At 37.5% G+C, this 22440-nt stretch overlaps 1 protein-coding gene and 1 long non-coding RNA gene across 2 annotated transcripts in view; one reads left to right on the top strand and one right to left on the bottom strand.

The window, feature by feature from the left end:
- The window catches only part of LOC119155422, a 214201-nt gene that overhangs the window by 122134 nt on the left and 69627 nt on the right, over positions 1-22440 (top strand). The gene's annotated exons all lie outside the window — the stretch shown is intronic.
- OLFM3 (olfactomedin 3) overlaps positions 20106-22440 on the bottom strand; it is a 65939-nt gene continuing 63604 nt past the window's right edge. The window contains 5 exon segments of the mRNA XM_037404089.1: positions 20106-20970; positions 20972-21045; positions 21048-21113; positions 21116-21139; positions 21142-21454. Coding sequence (XP_037259986.1) covers positions 20779-20970; positions 20972-21045; positions 21048-21113; positions 21116-21139; positions 21142-21454 — 669 coding nt within the window. The 3' untranslated portion in view covers positions 20106-20778.

Genomic DNA, 22440 nt, shown 5'->3' on the forward strand with positions numbered 1-22440 from the left:
GGAAAAATTTAGAAAGCCCTAACTAGAGGTTTCAGCTGTTTGCTAACAGTGTGGCTGCAGATGTCTCTCGCCCTTAAAAATGTTCTTTACATTCTTAATGCTAGCAGATTTTTTTTTTCCTGTGGAAAAGCTAATGAACAGTTTAAATTAATGAAACCATCAGGCTGTTTTGTTTCTTCAAGTAGCTATGTTATTCTTAGAAAATACCTTAACACTTTCCTTGGACCCTTGTATTCAGCCTGTTGAATTATTATTTGTTAGATACTCTTGAAGGCTTGTAAGCTACTTTCACATGGTTAAATTAAGAGAACTGGAATCCTTAATAGTTATTCTGTACAGACTGAACTGTTGTATAGTTGGTGAACCAGCTGAATACTTGAATGTGGTCTTTTCATCTACTGAAGCATGAAATTGAAAGGATTACTACAGAAACGTAAATGTTTCTGTCTTAAGCTGAAAATATTCTAATCAAAAATGAATAGTAGGCCAAATTTTGCACTAACATAAATTTTAGGAAGTCATTGTGCATTCAGTGGATAGTATTTTTTTTATTAGAATTTACATTTTGGAAGCAGATATTTAGCAACTTTTTTTTTGTGTGTCCATTTTATTACATAAATGTAATAAAGAAAGCGCAGGAACTCAAGGGAGGTAAAGTGATACCATGATACTGCTGCTTTGACATCTATCGACTTGTGCTAATTCTCACCAATTAAGCATTTGACATAATGTGTTCCTTGGAGTTCATTCCCCATCACCAAAAATAAGATGTAACACTGGATGCAGTTTCCAGAAGTCAGATCTGAAATTTTCAACACCAAAAGCCTTGCTTGATGTGCTATTGTTTAGCTCCTGATGAGTGTGGGAGTCAATACCTCCTAGACAGGAATTAGGATAAATGCTAGATTCAGTAATTAAGTGAAGAGTAAAGTCCAAAATTTATCACATCTCCATTCCCACTGTTGTGTTCAGCTGTGGGAGGATAGCCAGAGAACATTCAAACTAGTTCCAGAATGATTATAATGTTGTTATAATTGTTATAATGTCATTCAAAAGTGAGTATTTACATACAGTACTTTCCTCTACAAAATTTCTTACATCTATTTTAGGAATGTGTTTTATAATATATTTTATTGTAATGTAATGATATTGCTTTACATGCCTTTAGGTTTGAACAATTAGAAAAATAGCACGAATATGCGCAGATATGTGCAGTAACAGAGGTGGTTTTCCAGAGGTACCAAAGCAGTGCTTTTTATATAGCTGTTTATTATGGATCTGACGGAGTCAGTTCTGTATTGTTTCTGTACATATCTGACAATTATTTTGTGAAGTTACGTGAAACTGTGACTTTTTTTTTGTGGAAAAAGATTTCCAATATATAATATTCGAGTTCCAGGAATTAGGTTTGCTAACTGAAAAACCCCTCTGATTCCTATGCAGACAGAGGAGGGATTTAAGAGATTTCACATGGAATACTTCTCTCCAAGTATCTCTGCCCTTCTGTGTGCCGTAGCTTTTGGCCGGTGTGTCTGTTTAGCTGCTCTCATAATGCTGTAGCTTGAGCATACATCTGAACATAAAGTTTATGGTCTAATAGGAAAAAAACCTGGTCTACTGCAGTTCATAACAAAAGATATGCTACTCTTGAAACTGTGCTTTAACTAATATGCAGATATTGCAACAGATACGTACAGTGCTGCCAGAAAGGAAAAAGCAGAAGTCCTCAAGGACTTGCTGTAATACAACCATACACAGAAGGACCTTTTATAAAACATCTGACTTTTGAGTCTGTCAACAGACTTAAAGGTATTATTCTTAATGGCTTTGAACTTTCAAAACACTTCAGATGTCTGTGAAAGTGGACAATAAGTATCTATCCAAACAATATTTCAGTCTCTCCCTTGTTTTCTAAATATTGGTGGGGAGGGAACAGATATGAAACTTTTGTTAATTTTACATGAACTGCTTTTCTGTTCTCTTTCAAACATGAACTGGATGAATATTGAGCTTCTGTAATGCTCAATTAATTTCTTTGTTTGGAAATCCTGCATATTAATGTCAAATAATATCTTAATAAGCATATGTATGAACAAACACATTTGCAATTTACATTTAGGTTGTCATCATTTTAGTAAGTGAATTTGAAATGCAAGTCTATGAAATGTAACAGGTAAATGGCCAGCAAGAATGAGGTCTGTATCTCCTTTCTTAATTAAGGGATCAGAACATCAGATGTTCAGTTATTATAGAAAACTAACAGTGGACTTTCCCCCCACATTCCACTCAGGAGAAGCATTTCCATTGACTTATTATGGGGTATAACTTTGATAATTCCCATTTGCTGTAAGAAAACTTCTGTAACAGATACATAAACACAATAAACTAACTATTTCTACAGGTCTGCTTCTGTAGACAGGAGATGATCTGTGTAGTATATCCCAAAAGTTAGTTAGTGTACACATGCTTGCTGTACAGCCACAGCTATGAAATGCAAATATAATTTCAGTTCCCAGAAAACAAGCATTTTTGAAGTTTGCCACATATTTATTTTTAATCCATGCTTAACAGTGTGCTGTGTTCACAGAGACTTCCAACATCTTCACACTGTTTGATGAGGCATAACAAAATCTTTCACAATCTATAAAAAGTGCCTTTATCATGCAGAACAGAGACTGACAGACTTACTCCAGTGACTGTAAATCAATGTTTAGCTGTAGGGAAGCAGGGAACAAAGAAGCTTTTAGAGTCTTTATTGATCTGAAATATGAATGAAGAGATAATGATACAAAGCTGTGTATTGTCCACTGTCTTCATGGGACAGGAGGAGCAAGAGGCAGTGTCTTTGGGAGGAGGAATGGCACAGCACATGTATGTGGATGGCTATTCTGCATTAATTTGCCTGATCTGTTTTGCCTTTTGTAGCCCTCGGGTTCTATGTGTAAATGGGAATTAAAGTGACGTCAAGGCAGCATTTATTTTCTTCTTTAATCCTGTCATTCCTTTCTTCTCTACAACGACATGGGAATTCCACGTTGTAATGTTTAGCATATGTGTATACTACTTCTCATTGTGTGTAAGGAAACATGCACTTGGAGAAGCTAACCGTGGGTTAGGGAAAAACATAGGTTAGGACTCAGAGTAGACTGGAGGTCATGAAGGAAGAGAGAAAAAAGGGTAACCTGCCTGATGTCTTCAGTTGACTGTATGAGGACATGACCACAAAGCACTCCTTGTTCCATCCACAACCAAGGCAGATACTTGTATTCCTCCTCATTATTTTGCAGAAGTGATTTTTAAACTGCCTAAGTCTCTGTTGTGCATTCTGTATCGAAGCACAGAACTGCAGGAAAGACACTATGCAGTTGCAAAACCCCTGAATTAGAACTCGCAGTCTAAAGTGCAGGAAAATCTGGTTAATTAGAAATGGATTTTGTTGGAGAAAACATTGATTGAGTCTGGATTTATTCTGGTTTTGTTTGACACAATGATGTAACTATAGATTAAAAGGGATCAAAGTAAACACTACTAAATATTCCTCCTTGCAATTTGATCAATACAATAATTGTAATGTCTATCACCAGATATTACATAGCTAAATAACACTTATTTTTAAATCATATTTAGTATTTCATGGAGGGAAAGGTAAAGAATACAGCTTTTGTTTCTACTCCTATAGATATTGTAAATTTCCCTTTTGTTTTTCCATAGATGAAAATGATTGTGACACTTGTACTTTTCAAAATAATGTGCATATAATCTTCTAAAGAGAGACCGGTATTTTAAGTGTATACAGCTACTGAATTTTCTAGGTCAAAGAAGGGAAAAAGAATTCTAGCAAGGAGGGAAAAGAATAGATACAGTAGGTGGCAGGTTTTTTTGACTATTGAATGCATTATTTTTTTCTTCATGCTGTTGCAGTTTAGATTTATGTATTGTCGTACTGTCAGTGCAATGTCTATCCATCATAAAAGCTGTATAAAGGTCAGAAGAGAAAAATGTCACAGCTTTAGAAGGGGGGGATTATAAACATTTATCTGAACCTAAGTACTGGTGAAAAAAAATTTCTAGATTTGCTGTAGTCACAGTCAAAAATACCGTCAATTACAGTGTAACTATACATTTTGATAAAGTGATTTCATTTAACCAGACATCTTGTAAAGCAAATTATCTATATTAATAGAATGCATAGTGTAATCACTCATGATTTTACAGTGCACTGAAGTGAATGAATGGACCTCAGTATTCGTTAACCTTCACCGGCCTTCTCATTTTATGAATGTAATTGACATTACAGTACACATTTAATCTATTTGTCTTATCTATCCCCATGATCAATGCTGTTCAAGATATGGAACTACAGTTTGTCATGTTTCTATCTATACTATGATGCTTCCTGTAGCTATCAGACATATTTATTTGTTTCTCCTATACTTGAAAAAAGCTTGAATCAGTGCTAAGGCATATTTATCCTACATATTCAACATTTATCTCATAGTTGTAAGATTCTGCATTATTTACTGGCAGAAACTAGAGTAGGTAAGATGGAGAAAATTGCTTTAATTCAGAAAAAGCTTGTAGGCATTAGATATTGGTAGTTTTTAACTGTGATACATCTCCATGGGTGTTCTGTTCAGGCAGTCATTCCCCACGTCATTGAATCCTATGTTGTGTTACTTCTGGCTGTTGGATATGGCAAGAAAATAACTTACAGTCAACGTGGGGTCCCTTCAGGTCTAAACTGAAGGTGTTTGTGGTGCTGCATTGTACATGTTCTGCAACATGTATAATGCACAGTAGTCAGAAGGTGTTAATTCCCTGTGGTTTTCCTGTTGAGGGCAACTTAAGTTTTTGTTTTGTTATGAACTAAGCATGGGTGTGGGGCTAGGAAGTACAGCTTCCATTGAACATGGCAAAAGCAAATTCTCTTCTTTGCTGCATCCTAGTCTTCACCAATTTGCTTTGAAATGGCCTGTAAACTATACAGTTTGCTGTATCTTTATCACCTGCTGTGCTTTTGATTCTCAATAGTCTTATGCGTTTGGAAACTGTTGAAGGAAATGGTTTAAAAGCAGGCCTGTCTAGAACAGTATAAGGCCAACCCAGGTAGAAGAGGGCTGCTCTTGAAATCACACACACTGGCACATCTCTGATTCATTTCTCATTTAGTATTTTAGAGACCAAAGCTCCATTTCCTATAGGGTTTTGTCTCCAACAGCAAATATTATTGAATTATGTTTTCTAGGCTAAACAAATAATGTAGGTTTAAATTCAGGTCTGATGTTTTTATGATGCTTGAATAATCTGATGTATTACTGGATGTTGTATTCCTGTGTGGTATGATGTGCCACATCTTTTCTGTCATTTTCAGTCATGTGTAATCTGAATTCTATAAAAGCACAAAAATCCACCACTTCTGTCTTACCAGTATGATCTTAAAAACAAAATAAAAATCCCCCAAACAATTGAAAATACTTGGTGCTAGGAAATGTGAAGAAACCGGGAAAGTTTGTTTGAACCTAAATATATCCATATATAAAGACAGAGCATTTGAAATTGCTACCTTATGTAGGAAAAAGTCAGCTATCAAAATGAAACTGCAAATTACTATGGTAAAGTCAACATAGAAAATGCCATTAAAAAATTCCTTAGAAAGCTGAAGACTTACACTAAAGTTGTTATATGTACATCAACAGACATTTTTTTTAACCTCCATTCTCTGTGACAAGAAATATATTTAGCTCCAAATGTTTGTCTTCAAGCAGCAAAGGAAGACTGTGCAGCCGTCATTACTGTATTATTGGAAATAAAATGCTTTCAGTGTTGGTACTGAATTGAATACTGTCTAAGGCCACAGAGGTGAGAAAACACCATTACAGAGAAGAAAAAATAGCACTAAACCCAGTATTTTCATTCCAGAACCTCCGAAATCATCAGTGTGCGTAGCATGCGGTTGGCAGCACAAGTTCTGAAGCCCGTATCAGGCTGGAAACTGTCTAAATCAGAAAAAAATTGCTCTAGATGAGGTAAATTAACTTCTCTGAGAATTTTCTGGCATTCTGGTAGGCAGTTTCTATGGAAGTGTATTGAAGGTCTCAAATCTTAGTGAAACAAATGCAATATTTCAAAATACATATACATTTACTGACATCTGAATATTGAATCTGTCCTCTTTGATTCTGAGAGGTGATGAGTAAATGATGAGTGATTCTGAGAGGTGATAATTTGTTCTTTTTCTTCTACAGCCAACAAGGAATATTTTCCTGGTTCAGGATTTATCCTGAGTGAGTACAGGTTTGGCTGGCTAAAGACAGAGAAGTATGCCAAGATTAGTCAGACTCTTCCCTTCAGCCTTTGAGGGAAGCTATAAAAGTACAAATTAAGGATGAAGTATTAAAATACAATGTGTATATTCAGAGGCAGGACCTATGGGAAGATAATTTTAAGGCACCCATACACCTTAAAGGCACTCTCAAGGACTTTCTCTTAGTGTGAGCTATCACCAAATTTGATTGTTGAGGAGCAGGGACAGAGGGAGAGTTAATCAGTGTCTGGTCCCCGAAGCATCATGCGAGTACAATGAACGGGCTAAGACCTCCTGGAAGAAAATGCAGACAAATGAGTTGTAAGAAAGGATGCTAACAGTTTGTTGTTGGTAGTCCAGAAATGGATTCTGCCACTTACCTTAATGGAAGAATCCCTGTGGACACTTACCAGTGACTTTGGCAGTCAGAAAGATATCTCTCTGCTGCTTATCAACAGGTGTCTACCAATTCCTTGCAATTCCCAGTATGTTGTTTGTGTTGTCTCTAATTTCTGAGAACCAGCACAGTTGTTGGATGAATGATATTCTTTATAAGGTTAAGAAATCCCTTTCATTTGTAATGGCAAAACATAACTCTCTCCCTTGTTTGCATGTACTGAAATATATTGGTTTTGCACTAGTAGTTCAGAAGTAACATATTCAGAAGTTTCATATTCTATGAGTTAAATCTCTGTGTGCGAGGATGTTTGTGTGGAAGTGTCTTTTTGTGTTTGACCTAGATTTGTTTTATAGCTATTGAAATATTTTGTCTTATCTGCTTTCTTCTCCTTTCAAAAAGGTGCTTCAGAAGAAATCTGTCTCCCTGTTGGATAAGTTCATACAATTTTATAAGAAAAACCAAAACCAAGTCCTTCTCATACATCTTCCTATATGTTTATTGACATCTTTCATATTCCACCTATGTTCAGAATATTTTGGGGAAAATCTGATATAATCCCTTGTGCTGTATTCCTGACCATTATTCTACTAACATAGCAAGTTACTGTAAAGAGAAATGCTCATCTCCAGGAGTTTTTCTCATGGTTTGATCTTGCTAAAGTTCTTAAAGGTACTTCAGTCATCTAAAACAGTATTTTCAGTAGCCTCTTCATTTAGGGACATTAATTTTTTAAAAGAATCATCATTATTTTGTTGTTAAAGAATGAGCCATGAATGATAGCTGATAGTTCTTTCACGAACATAATCCCTTATAGCATTCTTTCTATCTATTTATGTACAGAGTGAGCTGCTGATGACTGCATGGAAATAGGATTTAGTGGGATTTACTGTTATTCTTGGTAGAAAGGCTTAACTAAATATGCAAGTTCTAGGGGGAATTTTCTTTCCCAAAGATATTTTTATTAGCATTTAGATACTTTAAAGCATACAAAATAGGGATCCAGCTCTCAAGCAGAGAAAGCAGGTCCCATCAAAGTATTATTGTATTTAAATGTAGACCTTTATAAAAGCTGATACTAAACTCATTAAGATAAAATATAGGTGTATTTCTTTTAAGGCTTTGAAGTGTCCTCTTTTGCTGTTGACTGCATTTAATACAGTCTTTGAATTTATGCTTTATACAGTCCCAGTAAAATATAATGAAATTATCCACAACTGGCCAATGATAAAGAACAATGAAGTAACTACCAGCTACTGGGCACTCATCCTCACAGAGTTTGAGCCTCCTCCATATGATGTGTATTTGTTATCCGCAGTGATCCTGAGAATGTCTTCTACTTGCCATGAATGACAGATTTGATACAACTGCTGTACACTGGTGTGGACAGCACAGATAGAAACTTAGCTGTAAACTGACTAGTTATATAGGTTTATGCTACCACAAGATAGCTGGGGAGTTAGAGCACCAGCATCTTTTCCCCCAAAAAGCCTCAGGGTTGTGAACAACATAACTGATAGGGTTCTAGCAACTTCAACTTCTGCTTCTGAGAAAACCTGTTTATTACCCTTAGAAATTATAACTGAATGCTAGGATAGCATCTCAGTATTGTTTTAAGTGATACTTATGGATGGGTTCTGTAAAAGTGAAAGAATGGAAGAATTTTTAGAATAGTAATGCAGTAAAAGCTATGTCTGTTGGCTAAGTCAGTGAAACAGCAACAATCAGTTACTTAGTACAGGTCTGGAGATTCTTGAAGATGGTTTACTGAGCCAGAAGATTGTCTAACAAACTGACTTTTGTATAGATGTTTTGTGTAAATTCATGGTTATCTGCTAAATTACATTCCATGTAATTTTGTAAAAGAGTTTGAAAGGTATTTATTTCAGTATTTTCTGCTGAAGTTGGATGGGCCTGGATCAATTAATCAAGAATATACTATGTGGAAGTATATGTATAGCTGTTTTAGAAAGATGAGAACTCAGCTACCTCAGAAATAGAAAGGTGAGGCTAGTGTCTTTGCATATTCTCTTAGAAATATTTCTGTCCATGGCATTTTAATATACTGACTTGGAAGCTGAGGAGACAAAGAAAATAGGCTCATAGGACTACTATTGCATCTTCAAGGATAAAAAGCAAAAAAGTATAGTGACAATAATTGGGCTTCTCTCTCTGATAATAAAATTAAATGTAAATATGGAGGTCTCTAACTCATTCTTGTATATTTGTAAAATAAAAGGTGGCAATTAGGAAAGACGTCTGTTATTTGCAAGCATCATCTAGACATATACCACATATTCAGTGAAGTGAACAGCGAGTTCTTGATTCATAATATGTAGAAAGTAAAGGTCAGGTTATCTGGGTGGCTAATATTTGTCAAGATTATCTGGTCTGTATTTTTCCAAATTATGTTGGGTTTCTTTAAGCCATACTGACACAGGTTGAATCCCCTCAGTATGCCTAAGGTTTGTTTTTCCTGTCGGATAGGTATCTTGGCAGGGCAGAGCCATGCAGGAGAATCACTGGCAAGGGGGACTGGTGCAATTCAGACAGTCCCTCTAATGCTTCCTCCTTACCCAAAGAGGTTTACTCAGCCAAATCCATCAGTAGCTCACCATGATCTTCTGTGTAGCTATTGTAACATGTTTTTGTTTTAACCAAGGCAATTTTTCAACTTCATCTTAAATTTCTCCAAAAACAGGAGTCTGTTTGCTGCATCCTGCTGTTTGTAGTCAGTGCTTTTGTATTTCTTGCTTTAACATTTATATTCCATCTGCAATGTTAACTTTATGATAGTCAAGACAGAGATCTGGAGGGGTCTGTATTTTGTTATAATTCAGTATCTTATTTTGTAATCATGTTCCAAAATTACAGTGGATACTAAATCTTTATTTTCTGTTTAACATAATTCCAATTCATATCGATAAGTACTGCTATTTTTCCCAGTCTGTGTGGCAATATTTTTCTAGTTGTCAATATCCTTTTTTTTTTATTTCTTATCCATAGATTATTCCATTTATCAATTTTACAGCATACCTCACAAACAGTTGTATCAGCTTAAACAAGCCGTGAGTTGCAGCAGAATGGTGGAAACAGCGACAGGGAGAGAAACGTGATAAGCTCTTTAACTGGATTTACTATACTGAAAATGAGATGTAAAACTATATTCTTTGTAGAAACTTGTGATTGCCGTCTTGATTCATGTCAAGTCTGTAACAGTCATTGACAAAACAGAAACAACTCTACAATTTTTCCAAGCAAATTACTTCTCCAATAAAACCCCAAAGTTAATGATTCTGATGTTAAGGACAAATTGTTAAATATTGATTAAATGCTGGTGTCTTATTTGTATTACCAAAAGACTGCCCAAAGTAACCATTGTCTAATATTATCTGCTTTTGAAAGCACATAGTCATGAAGGGTTATTCATAACAACTTTCATAAATACATGTGACTTTGTAGATCAGTAATTCAATAAGTGCAGAAAAGTGCAAATCAATGGGACAATGTTTTCATGTTGATCTTTTTGTTTCCTGAAGCATTGCTATATGTTTGTTCAGTCTTTATAAATCTGAATGGAAGAATGCACCCAAAAGCACTGATAAATGCTGTAGATCTAAATATGTCAGAGATTCTTATAGAGTTTAAGGCTATAATGAATAATGCATCACCTCATCTGACCTTTCTTATTTCACAGACCATTACACTTCTCCAAACTGACTCCAGTATGGGCTCCTTGTTGAGTCTGATAGCTTGGGACTGACTGAAGTGAAACAGTTGTAACTTATGTCAGTTCACACATAGCCAACATTTCTGGGAACAGAAATCTCCTCAGTCAGTTCTTTTACAACTCTTACTGAGATTAAAAGGTTTTCTGTTTAGAAATTGTTCCTTAATGGCCCTTTTAAAATTAATGGACAGTATTGCTTATGTAAGAATGGAAATGGAAAACAGTGCATTTATTAAACTGATACCTGATATCGAATTACATGGAATGCTAGAGCCCCTTTTCTGCAGCTTGGTGAAACACCTTGTAAAAGGGCTCAGGAACTTTACAGGAGTGGGCCCAGTAGTGTCAGTGAACAATAATTCAGCTGATAATATTGATAGGCAGATTCAGACAAGACCATATCCAAATATGACAGTGGGGCCGCTTTGTATGTCAATGTATGTAAATGTATGCTAATTTAAGTGGGTTACTTGGCAGGCCAGAGGAATCCCAATTCAGTAGTAGATGAGTAAGGTATCCCAAAAGAATACAAATTAGGAAGAAGTTGTAAAAAACCTGATTAGCTTTGCTAGGCCTGCTGTCTGCTCATTTATCAACATTTCTTTAATAAATCGCTCCCATCTCCCTCACCTAATTCCTGGAAGGCCAGGTGGCAAGCATGGAAAAAAATGGCCCTCTTTGTGAGTCTGTGCCATGGAGTGGACTAGCTAGGCAGCAGCATGAAACTGCCAAACACAGATGATGCTGTCAGGCAGAAGCTTTCTTATACTAAGATTATTTTTTTACAGAGCTGCTTGTGCTGTATAGTTTGCTTGACTGTATTAAAAAGGTCCTTTTGATTATTCAGATGAGTGAAGGAGGAGCCTTACAATTTCTCAGGACCATCTGCTGAGAGCTTTACAGTTTCCATAAGATGGATATATTGCTGTTCGCACTGCACAGTGGTAGCTGCCTGGACACTGGGGTTCCTGGCTGTCCCCGTCTCTGGCAGGCTGCAGCCCCTGCATGGCATGACAAACTTTGTTCCAGATAGAAGAAATACTTCCATTTCAGGGAGTCTAACTTAACAAGGGGGTAGTTTTCTTATGTTGTGTGTTGTTGGCTTTTTTTTCTGGATGTTGTTGCTTCAGTCAGTGTGTAAGCAGTTGCCCAGAGATGCTATATTCTCTCCAGGCGTGGTTGTAAATACCATGTAGAATTCAGGTACTCTCATGTACCTGTATTTACATTTGCATCTATGTCTATAATACTTGTAAAATCAGTTCTGTGCATGTTCTAAGTGCAACTTGGAAAGGAAAACATAAAACTTAAACTCATGTAGCTCTTTCACCCGGGTGTATTTGATGCACTGTATATACTGTTTTCTAATTTACATCTTTAATAGAAATATCATCTTACACTGTGGTATAAGTTATTTCTATGTTTTTTCACTCTGTTTTAATATGGCGAATAAGCAGTGTTGCATGCTCATAATTATAGGATTTTCTGTATTTTTTGTGAGCCAGTTGCATGACATAAGTATCCATTTTCATATGGTGCATAAATATCCAATTCCATAATTATCTAGGCATATTGACATTCAGTAAATGCTAATAAAATCAACCAAGTTGGTATTTATTTAGTATATTCTATTGAATAACTATAACTGAGTGCTATTAAGCTAGAGGATGTATTATGAAACAGTCCATTGGGATAATTTTATTTATTTTAATATGTTACATTTTACAGTCTTATTGCCTTTCAGATTAGGGGCTCTGCTGTATATGTATCATTTTTCTGTTCTGTATCATGGTACTGCCATACTATTAGAATAACAGCATATTAACATTTGCCATAAGAGTGCAATTTAGTCTTTCAGAGTGAAATTCATTCCTGGGCATAGGGCCAGGATGAGACCTGTGAATCTCCCAAGTCCTACTTCAGCTCTCAAATCAGCATAAAAGCATATAGAAATTGTCATGTTTTCCTCCCTCATTTGGCCTGGTGAACAGAACGCTTTTGTATATACTTTGATGAGGTTTGGGCTCTGAAGTGAAGAGAGCTAGTCAAGAGGTGTAAGGAGCCTAAAATATCTTTGGGTAGGTACCCACTGAACGCATATGTGCAGCATTGTACATCAGTGCAGAACTCTGCTAAGGGCTGTGTGTGAGGTTATACCCCATCCCTTACACTGCCGGGCTGTGAGGGCTGCTTGGGTTGCACAAAGTGCCCTGCACTGTGGCTAATCTTCATGACCATGGGAAGCTAGGAAAGTCTAGCAGGATTGGAGGTACTGTAAGTTTGTCTCCAGGAAAGATAGACCTTTGCAGGTATGCAAAATACAGGCAGCACGAAGTAGTCCCATACAGCACCCTTGGATTCCTTCTCCTTGAAGGGAAACAAAGTAACTCCTTATAGAAGTGACACGTTTTCCTCAGAAATCACTGGAGATGGTTACCAGTGACAGGTGTGCCATGATTATGAATTAACCAGCTGCTTCTGCAATACATGCCACTGAGACTGAAACTCTTGAGTTAAAATTAACACCTTGCCAAGGAACAAAGGCTTCCTTCTTACTATAGGTTGAAAACAAAATAGGAGAAGCCATGAAAAAAACAGTGTAAAAGTGTAGGAACTGAACTTTTGGGAGCAGATATTTGTTTGTGCAGGAGAGCTGATGAACGATACACTGACTTGAGATATTGGAAATCTAACATCAAGTCCTGGTTAGCCAAAGAAACCTTGTCAGGCTTAAGCTGAGTTGTTCTCCGTCCAAACTTCTCAGCCTGAAGAATGAGATTTGTAAAAATTTCCTTTCTTTCTTGATGGAGTGGGAACTGTTAATTAGTGTCTGTAAATTGCCTTGCAGGCCTGAGAAGGTGACGGCTGCAGAAATGTCAGTGGTGTGTGCTCCTTTTCCAGAAATGAGCTACTGCTAGAGCTGTACTAATGAGTTAAAGCAGTTCTCCTGCATTCTTTGCTCCAAAAGGCAGTTGTCTCTCAAAGTGCTACACTGACAGTGACAGACCTGAGTAACCATTAAGCTGTAATGTCCTTCAAGGTGACAGTAAGCCCAGTTTACCTAGATGAGGGAAGCCTAAATAAATGGCCTGTCTTCATGGTGTGACACAGACTTTGAGCTTAACTCAAAAGGCATAAGCGCCTTTGACAGGGTGCACACTCAATTGCTGTGATGTCTGATTTCCTGGAGATGGAAGTGTGGCTCACCACCCTGAAAGTGTGATCCAGAAGGGAGAAATGGATGTCTAAACCTGCTCTGGACAAAGGTGATTCTAATTTAATTTCTCACCATTGCAGATATGAAACAAATATTCCTTAAAAATAAATAAACGAAAGGGAAAAAGCTATCTTGAATCTGTTCTAAATTATTTCTGTAGAGCGACCTGTGATATACAATCAGTAGTGCTTGTAGGCAGTTTTATGGGCACACTAGAGCTAAATTTTACATAACTGGGGACATAAATTTAGGCCTTCTCCAGATGAAGCTTGCTGTGCTATAAATCTGTGCAGTTCAAGTTCTGTCTGAACAGTCCTTCATTAAAATTCACACTGCAAGATGGGAGGGGTTGGGACAGGTTAGGTGAAGATCAAGAAGATTAGAACGAATGAAGAGAAAATGCAAAGGAAAATAATCTGAAGTGGTTTGTACATGTGGCTGATACTGTGCGAAGGAAACTAAGGGAATGACTTCAGGAAGCTTAAAAAAATCAAAGGAGTAACACAATTCAGTAACACAATATGGTACATTTTTTTCAGATTAATTTAAAACAACAATACCTGTATAGGTATTTTCCTCTTCAAATATTTTTCATGTGGTTACCTTTAAACTAACTTAATGTATAACTTCAGATAAAGCATGTATAGCAGTTGACACCTATTTGCACAAAAATCCATTTTCCTTACTGTCACAGAAACTCAAAGTCATGAGGTCTTTGGAGTCACGAGGCTTCTTTGTTGCTTCAGTGTCTTGTATTAACAGTAAATGTTTTCATCTTTAAGGGCTCCAAACCATTTTTGTTAAAAAAAAAAAAGACACTGAATCAAACCTAGTAGAGTGAAATATACAGCAATCACATTAATCAATACATAAATGCCACTGTAAGGCAGTTTTAGTATTGAGTTCTTTTGAACAAAGAACAGAAATCTTAAATGATACAAAACATATAAAGCTACAGGTAACTGCACCTGTCAGTAGGACTTTTGAGTGTAACAATGCCTGAAGATACTTGGTCTGTCTGTAAATAAGCGGTTGCAGCAATGTGGAGGTCCTCGAGAGTGCATTCAGACTCTTTCAATGGAGAGCTGTAAGCGCGTGTATGCCAGCATGTTCTGATTGCCAGAGCCAGATGAGTCTGGCTTACCTTTAGGGGTGGGGGCACCATGTTAGCAACGTCAATTCCGCTGTGAGATGGATAGGGCTTAAAATACTGAACTGGTGTAAAGCTCAGAAAAACTGTTGAGAAAGATTTAATTAGCTTCAGAAGGATGCAACTGGCTGCACAGAGTTGCTGCCTGCTTCGATGTAGGTTGTCTGAGGAGGTATCAATTGCATTTTCTGCTGGGAGCAAATGTTGGGAATACCCACTCAGGGTGTGGAGCCCACAGGGTGAAGCAAAATGAGCACTGCACGATGTCATTGCAGGATGAAGTAATAAAACGAGTATTTCTGACCCAGTGGATTCTTACTGTTCATGTTCACCGTAAGAACTGTGTAAATATGAATTCAAGCTCCTGCATAAAAAGCACAGGAAAATTAATTGTTTTGAGATGCTAAATCTGACCTGTTAGCTGTCATTTTCATGTGCCTTCATATACATACCTGTGCTGCTGTGGTGTATCAGTTGATCATTTTCAGGGAAAATGGGCCCTCTGTACAGTGGACTCAAAGGTGGGGGCAGAATGCAGCTGATCTAAATATTATGTGCATTTATAGTGGTCTGTGTTTAAAATCTGCCATTTTTGAAACAAAATCCTGAAGAAGCTTTGTTTCACTTGGACTGCTGAAATGTTTCTGCCATGTAATTATTTTAATTGAGTGTTCTGAAGCAGTACATACAGGAAAACTCCACAGGCTCTGCTGATGATGCTCAGCTGGCAAGCTCTGTATGAGCCTAGCAAAAATATCTGATTCTAAAGCAAATGCGAATTTTCTTCCCTGCCTCCATTTCAGAGACAGAGACAAATATCCTTAGGTCTTTAAGAGGCTGAGCACTTTTATGGGAAGTTTGTGCAACTCCTGTTGATGTAAAATCAATAAACATGATTTGTATTTTTCAAAGTGAGGATTTCCTGTGTGGTGGTTTCAGAGGAAGTACAGAGTTTTCATATCTGGGGCCAATCTCTAAATGTATAAGTAATCCCTGCTGACTTGAATGAGAGCTGCAGAAAGGATGTGTCCTTTGTGTTTGTCACCCTTGCAGCTTGTCTGATATAATGCGTACTACTTATTTGAGAGGTCTCTGAGGAAAAAGGGATATGTGGAAGTCTTGAAATGCTTACTAAATGCACTGATAGTCCAGAGAAGTTCACGGATAAGAAGGGTGGTAATTCATCTTAATACTAGAATAATCAGGTGGATGATCTCTTTGCAGTTTGGAGGAAACCCACCCCCATCTCAGTTTTGTGAATCTGTGGTCATAGCTATCACGTTAATGTAGTATATTTGTTTTCTAGAGCCCAGCAAAAGCCATACTGCATGAAGCATACATTTTTGTATAGCCTCCACAACTTGGTGCTGGTACCATGTCTCTTCAGTTCCCGGTAACTGGATATAGAAACCCCAGTAATAATGATCTCAGTGTAACCTAAATAGTTTGTTTTCTGTGGAGAGATAACCTTGTTACTCTGTAATTCTAGATTTACTTTATAGTTATTATTTGCATATTGATGGCATGTTTATGGTCATGTATGGGACAATTGCTGAAGAAACTGAGCTTAGAAACTGGGCTTTGCTTTTTGTTTGGTGGTAAGATGGTCTCTGTTCTTGGTGGGGAAGTGAATTTTGGGACTTGGCCTCTATGATCTGTGAAGCATGCGTGAGTCCTTTGAGTGTGAGCTTCTGGTGGGTTGTGGTTGTTAGAAATGTCATGGAGCAAGGAGTGGTCTCCTCAGATTAGTGCGGTGGGAGCTTGTCAGCACAACAGGCTGAGATGCAGCTCTGTCCCAAAGCTCTGCACCTGCAGCCCTCATTGGCCTCTTGTAGAAAAGATGTCTGAATGCTCAGCGTTGCTTCTCAATGCCAGGACACAGAGTAAGTTTCACAGCAGGGAACGCTTGGATGATTTATAAGATATCTGCCTATCCAAATGATTTCCAAAACCATCTTGACTAGCATGAAAATCAGTATTAATTGACTGTTCCCTGGCAATTCTTGAACTGGGAAAGGTTACAAATTACAGGATGAATAGTTTGCTGTGAATGGCTCGTTCATCTCTGCTCTAGTGTGTTTTCTAAGCAATTGTTTATTATAAAGATTAACAGGTAACAGATTTATTCAGGCTGTGGTCTGAAACAGAGAACCTATCTTCCTTTGTTGTGGATCCAGCCCCATGAGTTGAGTGACAGCTAGTGCCCCTGAGCTTGTCTGGAAATTAATATTCTTAGATATAAGCAATCTGTGATTAAAACTTTGTATCACTCTGTCTTATTCAACTATTTTCTTTTAATTTTCAAATTGAAATCCATCTTTTACTAGCAGTGACTACTGTGCTGAGTAGGCTCCACAGTCACTCTGCCAGTGGTCTGCTTAGCAGACTGTGACAGATAGGGCAGGCTGAGCAGCCCATGTGCATAACAATAGACTTGGTAGTTACTCACTGGAAGAAATTGCCAGAAGGGTCTATAAAAGATTATTACTGTTTAGGAGGCTTTCTCTGGGGAGGTTTGTTCTACCTTTTTTGTCATGGGGAATGGTCAGGCCATTTCAGGGAGAAAGCTGTGGGCTTTGCAGTGTGGATCATTCATGTTCCTTAGGCTCCCCCAGGAGAGGCGTGCCTGGCGAACTGGCAGATTGATGTTCCTGTGCTAGATTTGTGGTTGTGTGCATCCCCCTCTGCTGGCAGCGTGGCTTTGCAAAATGTAAGAATTCTGTTTCGTGTGCAGGAATGACACATGCTTTTATAGGCTTATCCCTTGAAGTGGGAGGTCACCAAGATATTAAAACAGGCTCTACAATAAATTTTATCATGTTTAAGGAGAAATGCTTGTTTTCCCCCACAGTACCCGTATGTCCTCAAACAGCCTATGCTTCAACTATAAGAATAAAACTTTACTTGCTGATATATATGTAGGTTCCTGCTGTATTATGAAGACTTTCTGCTTGTGCTGCTCAATTATGGAGAAAAAACTTACAACACAAATTTTCTTATTTTAAGGCATGTGTTTTCAGCCTTTTGAGACTATGACTTGGGATTTTCCAAACTGGAAAAGACAGGTGATCAACACTGATTCACAGAAAAATTAATGCTTTTTAGCAGGAAGCCACGCTACTTCCTTGATAATGTCTCACCAGATTTTGTTGTATTGATGCTGTGCAATTTGTTATTTCATGTTTAAGTATTGGAATACAATCCATCATTACTAATTGAGAAGGGCAGGATTATATCTAGGTATGACGTCTATGCTTTAGCACAGTGGCTTCATCAGTAAGACAAATAACTCTTCAAAGGTGCCTTTCCTACTTCTCTTATCCACCCACCTCTACCACTCTGTAGTAGCGTCTCTTTCTTTCCTTTGACTAATAGGATTCTGTTGTCCTTTAAATGGCTAACTAAATGGCATTGAAATCAGCTGAGATTAATCTTACTGTAAGAACTGTGATCAACACATTCTAATGTATGCATGCTAATTACACAGTATGAAATTCTTGTAAAGACACGGTAGTAACAATTTTTTTCAGATGAAGTGGTCCTATGGCGTGACTGTTGCTCTAGTTTATGATGATACAGTAGAAGGAAGTTTAATTTCTCAATCTACTGACTAATATTTTAAGATGCTGCATTTGTGAAAAAGCTTGTTTGTTGAAGTTACTCTGTGTAAGGAAAAGGTTAGGGTTGTTTTAGGGCTTTTGATAAAAATCTGAACATTGTTTTCATAAAACATTCCTATGTGACATAAAATCACTTTTTAAATGAGTAGTCATATACGCTTCCATGTGTCACAGAGGAGGTTTTGTTGTCAATGCAGGAAAGCTGGTTGCAGGACTGAAGTGGTTAATTTGTCCGTTTAGCTGAACTTAGTGTCTCCAAATCCTGTGTAACTGACTGTAAGATGTAACCGGTATCGTTTCAGCTAGGCAGAAGGGGGAAAATGGAAGTAGGAGAGTAACTTTTCTCTGGTCATGTTGTAATGTAATTTCTTGGGTTTTCCCCTTTATCAGTTCTTGGAACCTAATAAGTAGTTTTCTTTTCTGCAACCAGTGTGAAAATAAGGCAATTGTATTCAGCTTCACAAGGGTTTACATTGCAAAGCAAACTTGTAAATGTATATATAGACATTTATATTTATAATAATGAAAACAATCATGAGACTCAAGGTGGTCTTAGCTGGTATGTTGGAAGAATTAACAAATCAAATGCCTTCAAAATGGATCTGGAAAAATGTCAGTGCATTTAATTTTTTTTCTTGTTTTTAAATAGGAACATTTTCATACATGTTCTTGTTTTTTCTATGAGTCCAATTTCAAAGGATATAAAGAAGAGAATTTCTGATTTGTGAGGAACACAGTTTTCACACAATTTTTTCAGATACCTATATTTTTGCATTATGTGATATCCCAGCTTAATGGAAAGTCTTACACTAGTTCTTAATGTTGGCTTTTTTCCCTTTATGCCAAAATAAATAAATAACACCTGATTCCTCTTTCTCAATAAAATATGTTGTTGTTGGTCGTGTCCCCCCTGTCCATCTCCATCCTCCTCCGTGTGTTGTCCCACCCCACCCCCCAGTTTCTAATGAGAGTGTAGCAAGCCATATAGCTTTCAGAAATACTGAGTTTTTTAAAGGCATTGGTTTTGACCATAAATAACAATACTACTGCTAGGAACCCCAAACCTCTTTGCAATGGTTGGCCTAGGTGTTGTGGCTGGTTTCTAGCAAGGGCAAGCAATATGGTGGCTACCAGGTGCCACACTGATCGTTTATGCTTTGAACCTTCTCATTTGTATTTTCTCCCTGATTACTGCCATCCCAGAGAAGAGCTTTCTCAACAGGTAAGTGTTCTTCTATTATGAGTAAGAAGATGGGCAGATTTAGGAAAGCAAACTCGACATAACTCCTCGCTGCCCCAGAACAGCGCAAATATGGGATGCACTCAGACGCTCGGGCTGAAGCATGGGCAGTAGTCCTCTTTCATATTATTCCTTGTAAAGCCCAGGTCGGGGAGTGAGTATAAATAAGGGAAATAAAGTGGTGGAAGGAAAGAAAGTAGACGAAAAGAGATCCAGAGAGAGAGAGAGAGAAGCCAGCGGCATGAGATAAAAATTGAGTAGGGCAAACAATTGTAAAGACGGAACTGGTATGAGGTTTTCAAAGTTGCAAATTGCCAGTAAAAGCCAATGGTGAGTAAGTCTACCAAGCAAAGCTGAGAACAGGGATCATGCACCTGAGAAGTCTTTCTCGGAAATAACTACCTTTTCTCAGATTTTTACCACTTTCAATTGACCCATAGCCAGAACTGCAATTAAGCTTCAACATATTTTATAAAAAATAGTACTTAGTTTACTTTCACGTAAGTGAAGAGATACAATTGCACAATGGTGGTTACAATGGTAGAATACATACTGTCGATAAAATGTTTGCAAGAGATTTAAAAACATACTGTACAGCACCACATCTGAAATTGGGTGATGGCAAAATGAATCATACTCCATGTCCAAGTAAATTAAACTCCTGAATCTTTCTTTTGGAATAAATAAAAAAATACAATGTGCAGTATGTCTGACACTACCAAAATATTTCCTGAAGTTGAGCAATAGATTAAAAACAAAAATGAGGTAAAAAAAGACATTCATGCATTTAAGCCACCATTAGTCTCTGACTCTGAAATAAGGCAGATCATAATCTTTTAAAAACTGTCTTTAGCCACTTAAATCCTCTTTAGTGCTTTTCAAGACAAGGTCTTGACAGACCTTATAAGATCGTGAGTTAAGATGCTTTTATTTCCAACAGGTAATTTTTGACAGGCTCAGCTGTATTTGAAATGCATTATATGGTAGAAAATGTTGCTTTTCCTTAATGAAAAAAGAAAAGTAAATTAAAAGGAACTGATAGAGATGGATACTTTTAGAGTTTATCACAAATGACACTGCTTTGAGGGAGGGAGGTGAGGGAACGGGAAGGGAAAGAAAATTATGTGTCATCTTCAGTTTTAATGACGTGGAAAAGGGTGACGTTAAACAGGACTTGATGTCCATTATTCCAGGCATAGAGAGCTCTATCTCTTGCATTGTAGTCAAGCATGGATATATGAAAATACTGATTATGGAAAGGAATGTCTGTATACTGTAAGTGGAGGTTTTTTGTGGAATAAGAATAGTAGACCCTTGGCTCCTGTTAAGTGAGAGTTAGTAACATACAAGGTGCCACAGATCATGAAGGATTCTCCAGCACTTCTCTTGGGTAGCCTGTGCTCCAGCTCTTCAGCACCTCCAGTGTATCCTGGTTTAGCTGGCTGATGACAATATGCCTGCATTCTGGTTGGTGGCATAACAGCCCATAGCCCAATTTCATCTGCCATCAGGTCAATATCAGAAAAGCCACCCCAGGTGTAAGGGTAGACATTGTGAAAGCCAGCATACTCAAGGCTACGCTGTGCAAGCACCCGCCCAGTGTCAAAGCTGTATTTGATGATAATGTTGCTCTGATACTTGTTGAAATAGAGGGAGCCGTTGTAGACAACATGGTTGGTTCCTGCCCATTTGAACGGAAGGTTGTATGTCCTTGATTCAGCCCCACTGACAAAGTCTGCAATTGATTTATATTCACGGACAATTTTATTGTTAGTGTAACTATCCATGTACCAGACCTGGAAAGAAAACAAAGATTGGGAGTAAACACCTGAAACGCAATCTGTGGTACATGATCATGATATGACATGATGGATACATTGCAGAAAAAGAAGGAAAAACGTTTTTAGGTGTGCAGCAGGATATCAAAGTATGATATTGTCCACATTCCTGTTACAAAAGCATGAGGAACTCTTGAATTTCTGAATCAAAACTTACCTATACAAGTGAACTCTCAAGAAGACTAACTACAGTGTCTGCATTTTCAGAGATACTTGATTTTGGATAATGTTCAGTATTTGGGTCTCTGCTATATGTGGCTTGCTTAAAGATATTTCCAGGCAATAATCAAAGACAGAGATGGGAAATGGCATGTGAACTAAGCTTAGATTTATGCTTGGGAATAAATTTGGTTGAATTTTCTTCAGCTGAACCTCTAATTGGTGAAAAATAATGTATTCTTAGTAAAGAAACCAAATACAATAGCAATGAAACCAGTAAAGTTTAGGAACCATTTTATCTTCTTAAAACAGAAGAAAACAAAATCAATACTTTTTTTTTAATGTTCTGTATGCCAACTTTCATTCTTCTGTTTTTTTCCTTCATGTGTTTTGCCTTTTCTCCTTTTAGTTTATCAGGGGACATATCTAATCCTGACTATCAAAAGACAGAATAATTTCTGGAGATACATTTGTACTGATTCCAAATTGACATTAACAAAATATTTGTATAAACAACAGTTCAGCTCCCCATCTTCCTGTTAGTTGAGATGCTGTAAGGGATATGCTTTGTTCTAATTTGCATGCACAGAGGTAGTCTTTGTGTTGCTTTAGAAGGGTGGTGGTGGGGGGAATGTGGAGGCTGTCAAAGGAGAGGGTTGCCAGTCTGCAAGGTATGCAGGGAGGGGGCCACAGCGGGGAGCAGGTAGGGGTGGAGGTGAGGGCCCATGGGGATGGTTCTGGAGCAACCACTGGCACTCTGAGACAGCAGAAGAAACTTCCTCAGG

Source organism: Falco rusticolus, chromosome 11 (assembly GCF_015220075.1).
Source record: "Falco rusticolus isolate bFalRus1 chromosome 11, bFalRus1.pri, whole genome shotgun sequence".
Lineage (NCBI taxonomy): Eukaryota > Metazoa > Chordata > Aves > Falconiformes > Falconidae > Falco > Falco rusticolus.